The 13,586-nt window shown below is 36.4% G+C and overlaps 1 protein-coding gene across 1 annotated transcript in view; it reads right to left on the reverse strand.

Moving 5' to 3' along the window:
* Nucleotides 1-3,091: 3,091 nt before the first annotated feature.
* BTBD9 (BTB (POZ) domain containing 9) overlaps nt 3,092-13,586 on the reverse strand; it is a 33,549-nt gene continuing 23,054 nt past the window's right edge. Inside the window, exons 7-10 of the mRNA XM_071584924.1 lie at nt 12,259-12,488; nt 8,148-8,337; nt 7,504-7,690; nt 3,092-5,600 (exon numbers count right to left, since the gene is read on the reverse strand). Coding sequence (XP_071441025.1) covers nt 5,259-5,600; nt 7,504-7,690; nt 8,148-8,337; nt 12,259-12,488 — 949 coding nt within the window. The 3' untranslated portion in view covers nt 3,092-5,258. The remainder of the gene's footprint in view (nt 5,601-7,503; nt 7,691-8,147; nt 8,338-12,258; nt 12,489-13,586) is intronic.

The following is a 13,586-nucleotide window of genomic DNA, read 5'->3' on the forward strand; positions in this document are numbered from 1 at the left end:
ATGTTCTTTTCTCTTTTCCATTGTCTATTTAGACCAATGAGGGAAATTTGAGAAGCGAATATTTTAGGCAAAGGAAATGTAGTCGTAGGATTTATTGCATCTGGAATATAAGAAATATATTAAATTTTTGTGATATACTAGGAACACTTCAGTATTGTACATGAAACACCATAAACTGAAGTCCTTGGTCAGTTTTTTTTTAATATTAAAATTTGAAATCTTAAGGAGGCAGGAAAAATGGATGCCGGACATATTGACTGGCATTCCAGATGATGCAATGCCTTAGAAATGCAGTGTTTCGTCTTTTGTTATGTGCGCATACATGTATGATATATCACTCCTTTTAATATTCCCCAACCTGGAAGTTGCTTTTGAAGGGGATTGTCTGAGCCCTCCATGATTCATGTCTACGGGCACGTTAAATTCAGACAACTAAATACCGTGGCCCTTTCCTGCCACAATCTACCACAGTTTAATATCATTTATTAGGGTCAAAAACATTCCACAGCTTAACATTTTGGACAGGATTGTTCAGAGGCATCACCCAACATTTGAATCTGGCACCCTCAGGTCAGCAGCCAAAAGTCCCACTTACTTTACTACACATTGTAATGACACAGGTGTTATTTCATACAGATATGTGCAAAATTGTTAAGGATAGGCCTAATATAGGGTTTCATCAGTGGAGCAATAAGATAGGTTATTTTTTTTTTGAATTAACATTTCTCACAATTTCAAATTATCATGAAAATCTGGTATTATTTTGCATTAGATATTGGTGGATGGAGTAAGTTCTCAAATAAAATATGTACATTTCTAATAAGTAGCTTTTCAATGATGAAGTTATAATAAAATATAAATTTTTTTACATATATAATTTGTGATAAAATAATGATAGTATCTTTATGATTATCATCTGAACTCATTAAATTTCATTTAGTGGCCATAGGACTTAAAAATATAATCAGAAAGCTTTTTGAGAGGTGCTCCTGCTGAGCTACTTACATACTGAGTTTCCTAGCTCATACCTGCACAATTATTCTGAGCAGTCCACCCCCAAGATGGCAACCAGAAATAATATATATGTATATATATTGCCCCAAAAAGTTTGGCTTTGTGGATATTGTGAATTATCAACAATTCTTGCTATTTTTGTTACGTAAATATGGTATTAAGCCCACTTCTGTAGTAGCACTATTATAATTTATCAAGCCAATGTAGGTATAGTGCATGAACTGGTGCTTCCTAATTTTTTTTTTAAGTGAGCTAAAGAGAGGAAATATCAAGTGAAACTATAATTGCATGAGACTGTTAACCTGAATCGGAGCACTTGCACTGCTCTCTTCTTTGCAGCTAACAATGCTCCTGTACTCCCTCAGACCAACTTAAAATGGGCATGGGAGCAGAGCAGCTACTGTCAATTGCTCACCATCTCTTGTAGTGCTCAGTTGTGTTGTAGTCAGGCTAATTACAACATTTCAGTGTTGCCAATAGATTGCCAAATTCATCACCAGTGATCTACGTTTCATAAGTGCATGTTCGGTTGGCATGGCACATTGCCTCCAACATATAGTGTAAAATTTCCAGTGGCAACTTCTGTATCTCATCAGGCTTTCCCTGCATAACTTGTGGCTGCCCATCAGTACAATACCTCATCTATGGACAGGGGATGTCAGTGAGATTGTTGGTTTCCTGATGCTGCCACATTCCGTGATTGAAACATGTCATCTGGCAAGAACATCAGTTCCTCTTTGGTGGATGCATGTGATGTGGCCATACCTTATCGATAGGATAGGGATTCATGAGATTAATCTTGGGTAATGCATGGTCAAGCAAATCTGTTGTCAAGTGTCTTAATGTTTTGAAGGATTTTCATGTTACATAGCCAAGCCCCTAGAATCTATTGGACTACTTTCCTCTGGAATTTGTAACAATGATGTAATGAAAAAATTAGGAAGCACCAGTTCATGCACTATACCTACATTGGCTTGATAAATTATAATAGTGCTACTACAGAAGTGGGCTTAATACCATATTTACGTAACAAAAATAGCAAGAATTGTTGATAATTCACAATATCCACAAAGCCAAACTTTTTGGGGCAATATATATACATATATATTATTTCTGGTTGCCATCTTGGGGGTGGACTGCTCAGAATAATTGTGCAGGTATGAGCTAGGAAACTCAGTATGTAAGTAGCTCAGCAGGAGCACCTCTCAAAAAGCTTTCTGATTATATTTTTAAGTCCTATGGCCACTAAATGAAATTTAATGAGTTCAGATGATAATCATAAAGATACTATCATTATTTTATCACAAATTATATATGTAAAAAAATTTATATTTTATTATAACTTCATCATTGAAAAGCTACTTATTAGAAATGTACATATTTTATTTGAGAACTTACTCCATCCACCAATATCTAATGCAAAATAATACCAGATTTTCATGATAATTTGAAATTGTGAGAAATGTTAATTCAAAAAAAAAATAACCTATCTTATTGCTCCACTGATGAAACCCTATATTAGGCCTATCCTTAACAATTTTGCACATATCTGTATGAAATAACACCTGTGTCATTACAATGTGTAGTAAAGTAAGTGGGACTTTTGGCTGCTGACCTGAGGGTGCCAGATTCAAATGTTGGGTGATGCCTCTGAACAATCCTGTCCAAAATGTTAAGCTGTGGAATGTTTTTGACCCTAATAAATGATATTAAACTGTGGTAGATTGTGGCAGGAAAGGGCCACGGTATTTAGTTGTCTGAATTTAACGTGCCCGTAGACATGAATCATGGAGGGCTCAGACAATCCCCTTCAAAAGCAACTTCCAGGTTGGGGAATATTAAAAGGAGTGATATATCATACATGTATGCGCACATAACAAAAGACGAAACACTGCATTTCTAAGGTGCTATGATAAACAAGTTCAGATAATATACTTTAATTCAGCAGTTTCTTCATGCAAAAATATGCTACAACGAAAGCTTTAACATTGTGATATCCATATCCATTAAGCATAAACACTGTATTATAAGACCAATAGGAGAGCCATTTAAGGCTACAATTTATAAAAATCTATAGAAATAAATAAATATAAGTTCAAATGAAATTAGCACTTTAATAAAATAAAAGCTACAAAATATTTGTGACAATGCTCCATACATCAGGTACAGCGTTATAAAATGTGATGTGCACATTACATTACTCTTGGCATACAATTCTATCGTCAGTAAAATAAGATTTTTCTCCACAACTATCTGTAATAGAATTTACAATATTTATTACATCTTTGCACACAATTGTGCTAAACTGAAAGTTGCCTTCTGAAATATTTCCAACTTGTAATACATCATTTATACCCTTTTTTAACCAACATTACTATATACATGCACAACTTGTACAGCTCAGAAATAAAATAAAAAAGAATCCTTTGAAAAGAAATGAATTTGTCTGAGCCTAATAAACCGAAGTATTAAAATAAATGAAGTCATTTCTATCGCAATTCATATACCTGTTTAAAATCTTGCCTCAACAAAACACTGCCTATGCAAATTAGGCATGTTGCATTAGACATACTTTTAATGTTAGGTAATAAGGAAAAAATGATGATGCGTTAGGGGTCCCGTAAATCCTGCTTACACAAACAACACTCACTCCAAAATATGCAAGGGAACCAAACCAGCTCATAATTGGGAACACCAAAATTTGGCATAAAAACCTGTTGTTTCAAATGTAATTCTTACCTGTTTCACCAATCACTATTGTTCATATTTTATCATCCATAGAAGTAAAAAACCTGGAGTAAAAATATGTAAAACTTCAAACAATTTCACTTTCTACCATACAAAAGAATCCAGGGAAATGCTTCACAATGGTATATGTTAACCCCATCTTTAAATTGTGAACCATGAGAGTCCCTATGATGTAATAACATTTCTTTTCTTACAACAAAATTTATAATAAAATAAACATACATAGCATACCTTTTATTTTTAAATGACTATTTCTACAGGTTTACATTATTAGGCAGATTAGTATTTCAACTGTCAGTGTTAGTTATCATAGTATTCATGAAGTTTTCCAGGCCAATTATATCCACCAATAATATGTTTTAGCAGGAAAAAACCCATAATAGAACAAATGTGATGAACTGAGTCATTTGGAATGATAAAAATATAAGTAACAATTACACTGATGAGTGTTTAACAACTCCGAGTGAGCCTAGGCACTAATTATTGAAATATCTGTTATGAATCTACTAAAGAATTTTTGCACCATTTTAGTAAAATAAAAAACAGTAGGGCATTGTTCTCAATGTGTGATGAAATTACACAAAGAGAATTTTCCCATAGATTGTTACAAAATAATATTTCTAAACTTTAGTGTTCTAAGATGATAAAATAAAATAGCAAACAAAATAATTAATGCAAGAGGATGTCCATAGTATAGAGTCCACTGCATTAACTACAACCTTAGAATTTGCAATCAAACACAAATAAAGTTGATAATCACATGGAATTGAACATTGCATCACAAAATTTTGGTAAAAATGAAAATATTACAAAATGAAATGTGAGTAAGGGCACTGTAGGGAGGTAGCCATCAATACATTCACTTAACGTGACAAAATGTTTTACTAAACTTCATAGGGGAGTCATGTGCCATTTTATACTATATTTCTGACCTTAGTACATGGCTTTTAATTACAAAAGTGCACTGAAACTAACTCATCACTCTTTCCTGGTGGACAATATGCGATATACAAGCATTAGTTTAACTCTCACTCCATTTGAATAAACTCTTGCATTAGATGTTATACCTCGAGTATTTTACACATTTCAATAACAGATACAAGGAATATGACAAGATTAAATTTAGAAATAAATAAAATCTACATAAGAAATATATAACATGATCCCCAGATGCCACAAATAAATACTTTAATGTATTTACCTGCAAACATTCTTTCGCGAAACTTTTGACTAGAAAAGTTACTTAAGCACCACTACATTAATTGGCATTTATAAATGAGGAACCTTAGAATTACTAATTCCACTGATTATAACAGAGAATACTGCTTGCAAAAACAATAAAATTACTTAACTTCAAAACAACCAGTTAAAATAACTAGAAACCATGAAACACGATCAAAAATACAATCACAGATAACAACTTCATTGCTGAGAATTTTCACTCCATTTGAAAGGCCTGCCATACTGAAATGTGGCCTCTCCTTACAGCCGTGGCATTACTTCCTGTGGTCACGGTGCTCCCGCCCACCTTCTCGTGCATCCTGGCCACCACCACCCATCCCACTTGCCTGAAGCACCTGGTGCTCTCTTGACCCATCTGCTGTGACTTCAGCACCAGCCCCACCTGTCACATCTGGAGCCTTGGCTAGCCTCGGCTGGTGAGGAGTGTGCACTGCAGGATTCCTATCACCCTCCCCACTCTCGTCGGGCCCTCTTGTGCCCTTCAAAGGGGACGTGCTTCCTTTTGCAGGACTGGTGGCCAGAGCTGGCTTGGCTGAGTTTGAACAGCACGGCTCATCAACCTGTGCTGGACACTCAAAATGCACACAGTGGAAAACCTGATTGGAAAAGAAAACAATTCCATTGAATTATTTAATCATTTTTCAGAAAATATATTAAAAAATTGATTTGTAATTAATGTGAAATATCTAACCAATTTGACCACTTCAAAGGAAGAATAAATCCAAGGATCCAATTCAAAGTTGAAAACAAAGATTTATATAGAAACTACAAACTAATATCAAAGTGGTACACTAAATTAGCCACCTTTATAAATAATTTTATTTATATTTCAATAATTTTACTCGCATCTACAGCAAAATCTCTATTACATCAATGACAATTTCCAGAATACAAAGTATGAACTTGAAACGCATATTCAATGCTCTCTACTGGTACATAATAATTAAATATTCACTTTTCTTTTGAGTCGCAAAAACGACATTTGAGTCCAGCAAAATATCACAAAGCACATCCGCTAACAAATTTTTTTGTACTAATTGTTTGCATGATGGTACACAACAAATGTATACAATGCATCCCCCAGTTGCTTGAGTGGTGGCCTCCATTCCCATTCCAGTCTGAAGCAGTCACAGGCCCATGTTGACATGCCACGGTCCATACCAGCAAATGTTCCTTCAATTATGGCTCTCCAAGGTGCAACATTTGTATGTCTGGACTTGTTGATGACCCTTCCGACCACGCATAGTAGACCAACGGATTTAAATCTGGGCTGTTGGGAGGCTAGAATTCTTCGGAACAAAATCTATCAATGTTTTCCGACAACCAACTTTGCACCAAATGACTCGTTTGAGCTGATGTACCGTCCTGCTGGAAAACGTGTGGCCTTCCAGATGACACACTTTCCATCCGTGGCTCCACTGCATTTATTAGAATAGACAAATAAACTTCTTTGTTGATATCCTTCGTTAAAGAAATGCGGTGGCATGACATCACCCTCACAAGGCACAACTCATAGCACATGAACATTTGCCAGAAGTTCCATTCTGGAAACAACAGGAACATCTTTAGAATCGTGGGCCAGCCAGCGGTCATTCATACAATTGGTTTTAGCATCCACTGTAAAAAAATTTTCGTCAGAGAAAATCTGATTCGTCCAGCAGCATTATTTCTTAAGGAACCCAAAAGCAGGTCCCAATGTTCAACTCGCTTTGCCCTCGTAGCTTCGGAAAGCATCTGTCTGATTTTGATGGTGTAAGACTCATAGCGGAGATACTTGTTGATGATGCGACGCGTAGTCTTTTCACTCATACCAACAACTGACGACAATTTTTGGATCGATTGCCTGATATCCTCAAAATGAGCTCCTGAGTCTGTTGGGATGACGGGGCATCCTGACAATGCACTTCTTCAAGTGAGTTTCCCTCGTAGGTGTCGCAAAACTGCCATCGAAATTTTCCAACGGCATTATGTTATCAGCATTATAATGCACATTTACACATCGTGAATGTTAATACGGAATATCTCACAAAATCCAATGTGAAGTGTGTTCTCTAATCCTGCCTATACAGTTCACACCTAGCCTCATGTGACTTCTGCCCACTCCTCAAAATGAAGAAACATTTTTCACATCATAAGCAGTGGTGAGGGCTGCTCAGGTGATTTTGAAGGGCCCATTAAAAAAAATGGCCTAAAGCATGTATTCAAAGTCTGGAAATGAAGGTGGGAAAAGTGAATTGAATCCAATGGGGATTACTTGGCAGAGAATCATTAACATTCGGAGGACAAGCAAAGGTATGATGTTAAAAAAATCATTATTATTCTTTGCAAAATGTCCCTCTCATTTTTCTTCAATTGTATTTTTTAACATTCTGATGCCATGGATTATTATTTTATTGATAAAAATGAATGTAATATCTTTCACCTGCAGAGGTTAAGTCTCTCTATTTTCTGAACAATGAGGGCTTTCATTTGAGTGCTGCTTTCTTGAAAGTTCCTCACCTCATTAGCAGTGTTGTGCGTCCCCACAATACGGATGAAGACCACAGGACGGCGTTCAAACCTCAAAGTCTGCCATGAGCGACATGCTTCACGTGTCTTGTCGACCACCAACTCCCAGTCACATGAGTTCACTGAGACTTCTATGTAGTAACTGTAGCTGCGATCATCACAATCCCAGAGGAGCAACCTATTTGATGAATTAAGCTTTCAGTTATAGCAAAGAACATATGCATGCATCACAAATTACAAAACTGAATGTGGATTGACTATGCCACTCGATAAAATGTGAATCTGGATTTAAAAACCATAGCAAAAGTTGAGCGTCAATACCCACAATATTCAATTATCAAAAGTACACAGATTTGATCAAATTTTTTAAGTGACAAGGGATAAGGGTTTTGGGCAGTCAGGGTATCTCTAAGGGACGACGAGACACCCTGATGCAAAGGATTGCCCAAAAGCCTTATCCATTGAGGATAACACTGTGAAAACCTCAGATTCTTTCCGAAGTGACCTATTCTTGATGGTTTTTACAGTGTGATCAAAAAGCTCTGCATTTGTATATTTTCAAGAACAACTCTCTGGTAAGTGATGCATGGGCACAAAAACCAACTATATTGGCAGTTTAAATATTGGATACATACCTCATGGAGTCAATAAGATATGGCTGGCTGAGTTGAATGAGAATGGCACCAGAGCCCAATTGGTGACAAGTGTATCCCGAGTCCCAATTATAGTTGCTAGTGTCTCCATTGAGAAGAGCATTACGACTTCGACTCACACCTTCAATAACCGATGCACTGCATTCTACTCGAGCAACATTGTGCTTTGGAACTAGAAAATAATATTATCACTTACATAAAAGAAAATACAAGAACAGATTAACAGCAGCTTTTCCATTGGGCACTTTTTCCATTATATAAAAGACAAATTAATCACTTTGCCATGTGAAAATAGCTTTAAAGATCGAGTTACTGACTCAATCCATTGCCCCAGGATGCATCATTGAATGGATGACTCCTCTCCTGTATACATCTACATGCAACAACATCTTATCTACCCGGCATCCTTACCATTGCACCTTTCTCTGTACCAAATTTCATGCCTTAAAGTTAATGAAAAATGATATATATTCTGAGTAAACATAAAAGTCATCTTAGATTTGGGTGAATAGATACAAAAATAATATTTCCCACAAGAGCATTTCATGCAGTTTATCCTTTCATTCATGTCACAGGAAATGTAGCCCTAGTCCCTAGCAATCAGGCCAGCTGCCATTTCCATTGTCTTGAACTTGTCACCTTCATGTTACATTTGCCAAGTTTCATGGCTATTTTTTCGGCGTGCCCCTTGCATAACAGATGGTGGCACTTGCCACTACTTTCTTTTAATCTTTTACTCCTCAGAAGTCCTTTTCAGAGACAAGGGATAATGTTTTCTTCTTTTTACCTTCCTACTTAGCAGTCGTCCTTTGAATCACTATTGATCTTTGATATTAATGTTCCTCTACTGCAGCCAATAGGTCTTGTTTCTCCCTTGGCCTTGGGAGTCAGCTTTTGACATGGCAGAACCTCAGTGGACCAATCTGGATGGCATGAATACCACAACGGGTAGTGGTGGGAGGCAATATTTAAAGAGCAGTAGGTGGGGTCCCATTATTAGGCATTAAGAGTCACCTGGTCTTTTGGGGACACGAACATTTAAATAGGCAATCTTTATCCAACTCGAGTCATAGTCAGTTGTTTCTGGAACTTCTTTTATAAGTAAATACCGCCTTTCCTATTCTACCTTATCATTCTTCTGGCCTTGGAATTCTATCACATAAAGGTTTCAAAACCTAAAGTAGGCAGCTAAAAAACAAGTACACAGTGCAAAAAAATTAATTTTGCAGTTTAAATAAATGGAACTAATTTTTTAAGTAATTTTTTTTTTTGAAGCCTTAATGACTAAGATCATTTGCAGCAAAAGACTAAATCTTGTAGGTTCTTACATTTAAATATGGAAAAACAACCTTTCAACACTTTCAACTTTCCTTTGAACCATTTATTACAATATGTGAGAAAAATAGGCTATAAATAAAGGATATTTAGAAGAAGAAGGTACACCCAGCTCATTCTTACAAAATAATGTTTTTGGATTTTCCTTCTGCTAATGGAGCACTTGCAAAAACTCAACATTTTGTTCTACCTGAGAATGTTGTCAGGGGCTGACTGAAGAGTTAATTTTTTTATTTGCAATGTGTTTTACTGTGATGGCCATCAACTACAGTTGACCATATTTATGAATTCATTGCAATTAGGTGACCTTTCCACACAAGAGCTAAGATGATAACCATCGCCCGAGTAATGGTGCTCTGCACAAGCAAACTGCCGTAAACTGTTCTATGCACATCTTAGTTCTAAAGAAACTTAAACCTTAGAGCTATCAGAGGCACTTTCATCCCATAAGCTGATAATGGGAACAGAGCAGCACCAACTTTCCCTCTTGGAAGAAAAGAAGGATTCAATAATAAAAATGGAAAGTTCAACATGGGAAGCTAAAAAATCATCTTTTCTAATGGATACCACTGAGTTATTTTAGCATGCATCAATAACTTTAACTTTATGAGATAGAAGCACAATATGAAGAGTGCAGCATACATCAAGAATCTTTGTATACCATGTACGAGGATAATCTCAAAGCTTTCTGACCTCAAAATGTACAAAAACTTTTAATGGATTACATATAAATACTTCCACAAAGTGAAGCCTCAAACCAGAGAGCATGTGAGGCTTGTATGAAAAGTTTTCAACATCAACATGGCGATGGCAGCACTCTTCAACCAAAGTAGAGGAATCTTCGTGAGCATGTTGAAAGATACTCACCCAACTTCTATCCATTTTAAATAATCAGTTGTTGTTTGACAATCCTTTGAGTGAGTCATTGTGGGGGTTTTGGTGAAAATGAAATAAATTGTACATGAAGCTGCCATTGAATATTTGTTTTTGAAAGGCAATGCGCTTACATAAATCAAAGATTAGTTGGGCATTGAGTACGGGGACTGCGCAGCATCATTAATGACCGTTAAACTTTGGGCAGCTGAATTTAAGCATGGCCATACACCAAATGCACTTGAATAAGCATTTCCAAGCTCCTTGGCTGGAGTGGTTTCAGTGAAGCGAGTCAGATATTTTGCATTGATTTATAATAGCAGATGGAACTTGGATTCACCACTATCATAAACTCCTGAGACAAAAGAGCACTCATAGCAGTGGACTGCGAAACTGCTCTGTAAAAGCAAAGAAAGTTCCATCGGCCAAAAAAAAAAATGGAGACTGATTTTTGGGATAGTCATGAAACCTTGGTCATTGATTACCTTCACAAAGATAAAAAACCCCGGGAGAGTCATTACTTGACAAGCTGGAGGCAGAAATTGCAAAAAGATGACCACATTTGAAGAAGAAATGAAATGCACATTAGCGGACGACTCTATTTAAGGTTACCATTGCAGCATCTCCCGCAGTTTCTCGGAATACGACAAAACACTAGAGCCATGTCTCAAATTCAGTGAATGGCACTTCAAATTGGTCAACCACTCACGCCATTCACCAGATCCGACCTCCAGTGACTTCCTCCTGTTTCCTAACCTTTAAGTCTTACTTTAAGGACAGAGATTTAACATCAGATGAGGAGGTCATCGCAAGCACAAATGCTTATTTTGCAGAGAAAAGTGCGGAAGAGTATTTAAAAAATTTAGGGTATTGATGAAAACAGTGTATCGACTAAAAAGGAGACTATAATGAAAAATAAACATGAATGAAAAATGTATCAATTATATTTGTTAGGTTGGAAACTTTTCAGACTACCCATTTACAAAGTTTGTATAAAAAGTCTTGATAAGATTTTTTTCCCAGAGATGTGCATGAAGTGCTGAATTCAGACCATGGGTCAAGTGTGTGCATGATCGCAGATTGCATTGGCATTGTTAAGATGACAGTAGGCACCATTACGAGAACCACTGAACATTTGGTGATGTGAAAGACCAGCACTAAACTCGTCTCCAAGGTCTTGACGAATGACTATTTATTTTATTTATTCAGTATTAGTCCGAAAACAGCACATTTTGGCCTTTACATCGAACTATTAACAACGATAACAATGGTCACATTTACAAACACCCAAGCCCTAGGTGGAGGAAAACTCACCCAGGTGGGAATCGAACCCGCGACCCTTGGAATGGCTGACTAAGAGCCGAGTTGAGTGTCTGCTAGCAAAGACCTTCTGCACCGGCATTGCAACAATTCCCCAACCCCCTTACAGTCCCAACCTGGCACCACCACACTATTTTCTATTCCCAAAAGTGAAATCCTTCCTCAAAGGACACCACCATAGGACCCCAAGTGCTGTCAATGAAGCTTGCTAGTGTACCCTTGAGGACCTTCTGGAATTTACCCACCAGGGAGCCTTGGAGTTGTGGAAAAGCCGGTGGCAAAAGTGCGTGTACACTCAAGGTATGTACCTTGGAGAATTTTGAGGCATTGTGGCAACATCTGAAATAAGTCTATTTTTCTGAATATTTTATCGATAGTAATGATACAAACCATGCAAATTCTGTATAAACATGCAAAGGCGACCAACGCATTGTGCCTGAAAAACATAACTTTCCGTAAACATAACCATACTACAAGTATGAATAGATTTACAAAACTAAAACCGACTTTTAATATACATAGAAAGCATTTGGTAAGCTAAAATTAATACAGACATGACACTTACCAATAAGACCTCTTTCAAGTGTCACAGGCACAGGATTATATGATGCCTCCATGGACACAACGTGGAAAACTTTATTCACAGTGTTATAAGTGCCAACAATGCGAATATATTTCACCACTCTCGGAGCAAAATAAAGAATTTGCCAGGAACGACAGTGGTATCTAGTATGATCTACGACCCTGAACCATTCCTTGTGATCCATCGACACCTCTATGTAATAAGAATATGACCTATAAACAAAGAAAGGATATGCAGTCATTTATATTTCAAAAAGCTGTGTAATCACATGATAAACAATGAAAGCAGGACAGAAATGAGACATGAACCCAAATGCCAATACCTTTCACCAAATATAATAATTAGATTCATATTACAAAGGAATGCAGCACAATTATCCATCATTATGACCCTGCAAGATTAACTGCTATCCTCAAAATTTTATTGGTAGCAACAGCATTGCTTATAATAAAATCTTTTTTTTCGACATAACTTGATTCAAAAGGCACATATTCAAAACTATGTGTAGCACCAGATAAAAATCCAAGGATATAGAATGATTTTCATTACAGACTTGAAACACCATTTAAATGAAATTCAAAGCCGTAACCCGACTGATCCAAAACTTAAAAAAATGTGAACATCCAAATCTTGCATCTTAACCTTTTTTTTAAGCTTTTGAGAATTGGAAAGAGTGAGCATCACTTTAAAAATGGCATGAGTAATATCTTGATTATCCATGATAATGGAAACTCTCCTTAATAGTTCCATGTGATTAATTTGAATTCATTTTAGAAATGGAATGTACAATTTTTTCATTTTTATTTCAGCCATTTTTAGATGGGTGGAAAAACAGTTTTACAAGGGCGCAGAAACTTTTAATAGTGCATGTCATCAAACAAAATGATTGCGAATTTCCCTGGAAAAGAACACTAGACATTGATGGGAATTGGAGGGTGACGGTAGGCAAAGGGAAAGATGGGAGTAGGTAGGAGAGTATAGTTTAGGAGAAGGAAATGACCCCAAGAAGAAATGGAGGAATTATAACTAACACCTGGTTTAAACACCGCAGCAGCTGTAAGTACGGTGGAACCTCATAAAAGAAGCATAATTTGTTCTGGGGCTTTCCTCTTAAGTGAAACAACTCTTCCCATAGAAATTAATGTACAATATGATATGTTCTATCCAAAAAAAATTCATTATGTACAAGGTTTATTTAAAGAAAATTATATATATATTATATTGCTTAGGATGGTTGATCATATTCACCTTTCTTCTATCACAGAATGAAGCAACCAGGAATGCAAACTTAATTTGTAAAAGCAAAAAAA

This window comes from Hetaerina americana, unplaced genomic scaffold (assembly GCF_022747635.1).
Source record: "Hetaerina americana unplaced genomic scaffold, ioHetAmer1.1.p SCAF_2, whole genome shotgun sequence".
Classification (NCBI taxonomy): Eukaryota; Metazoa; Arthropoda; class Insecta; order Odonata; family Calopterygidae; genus Hetaerina; species Hetaerina americana.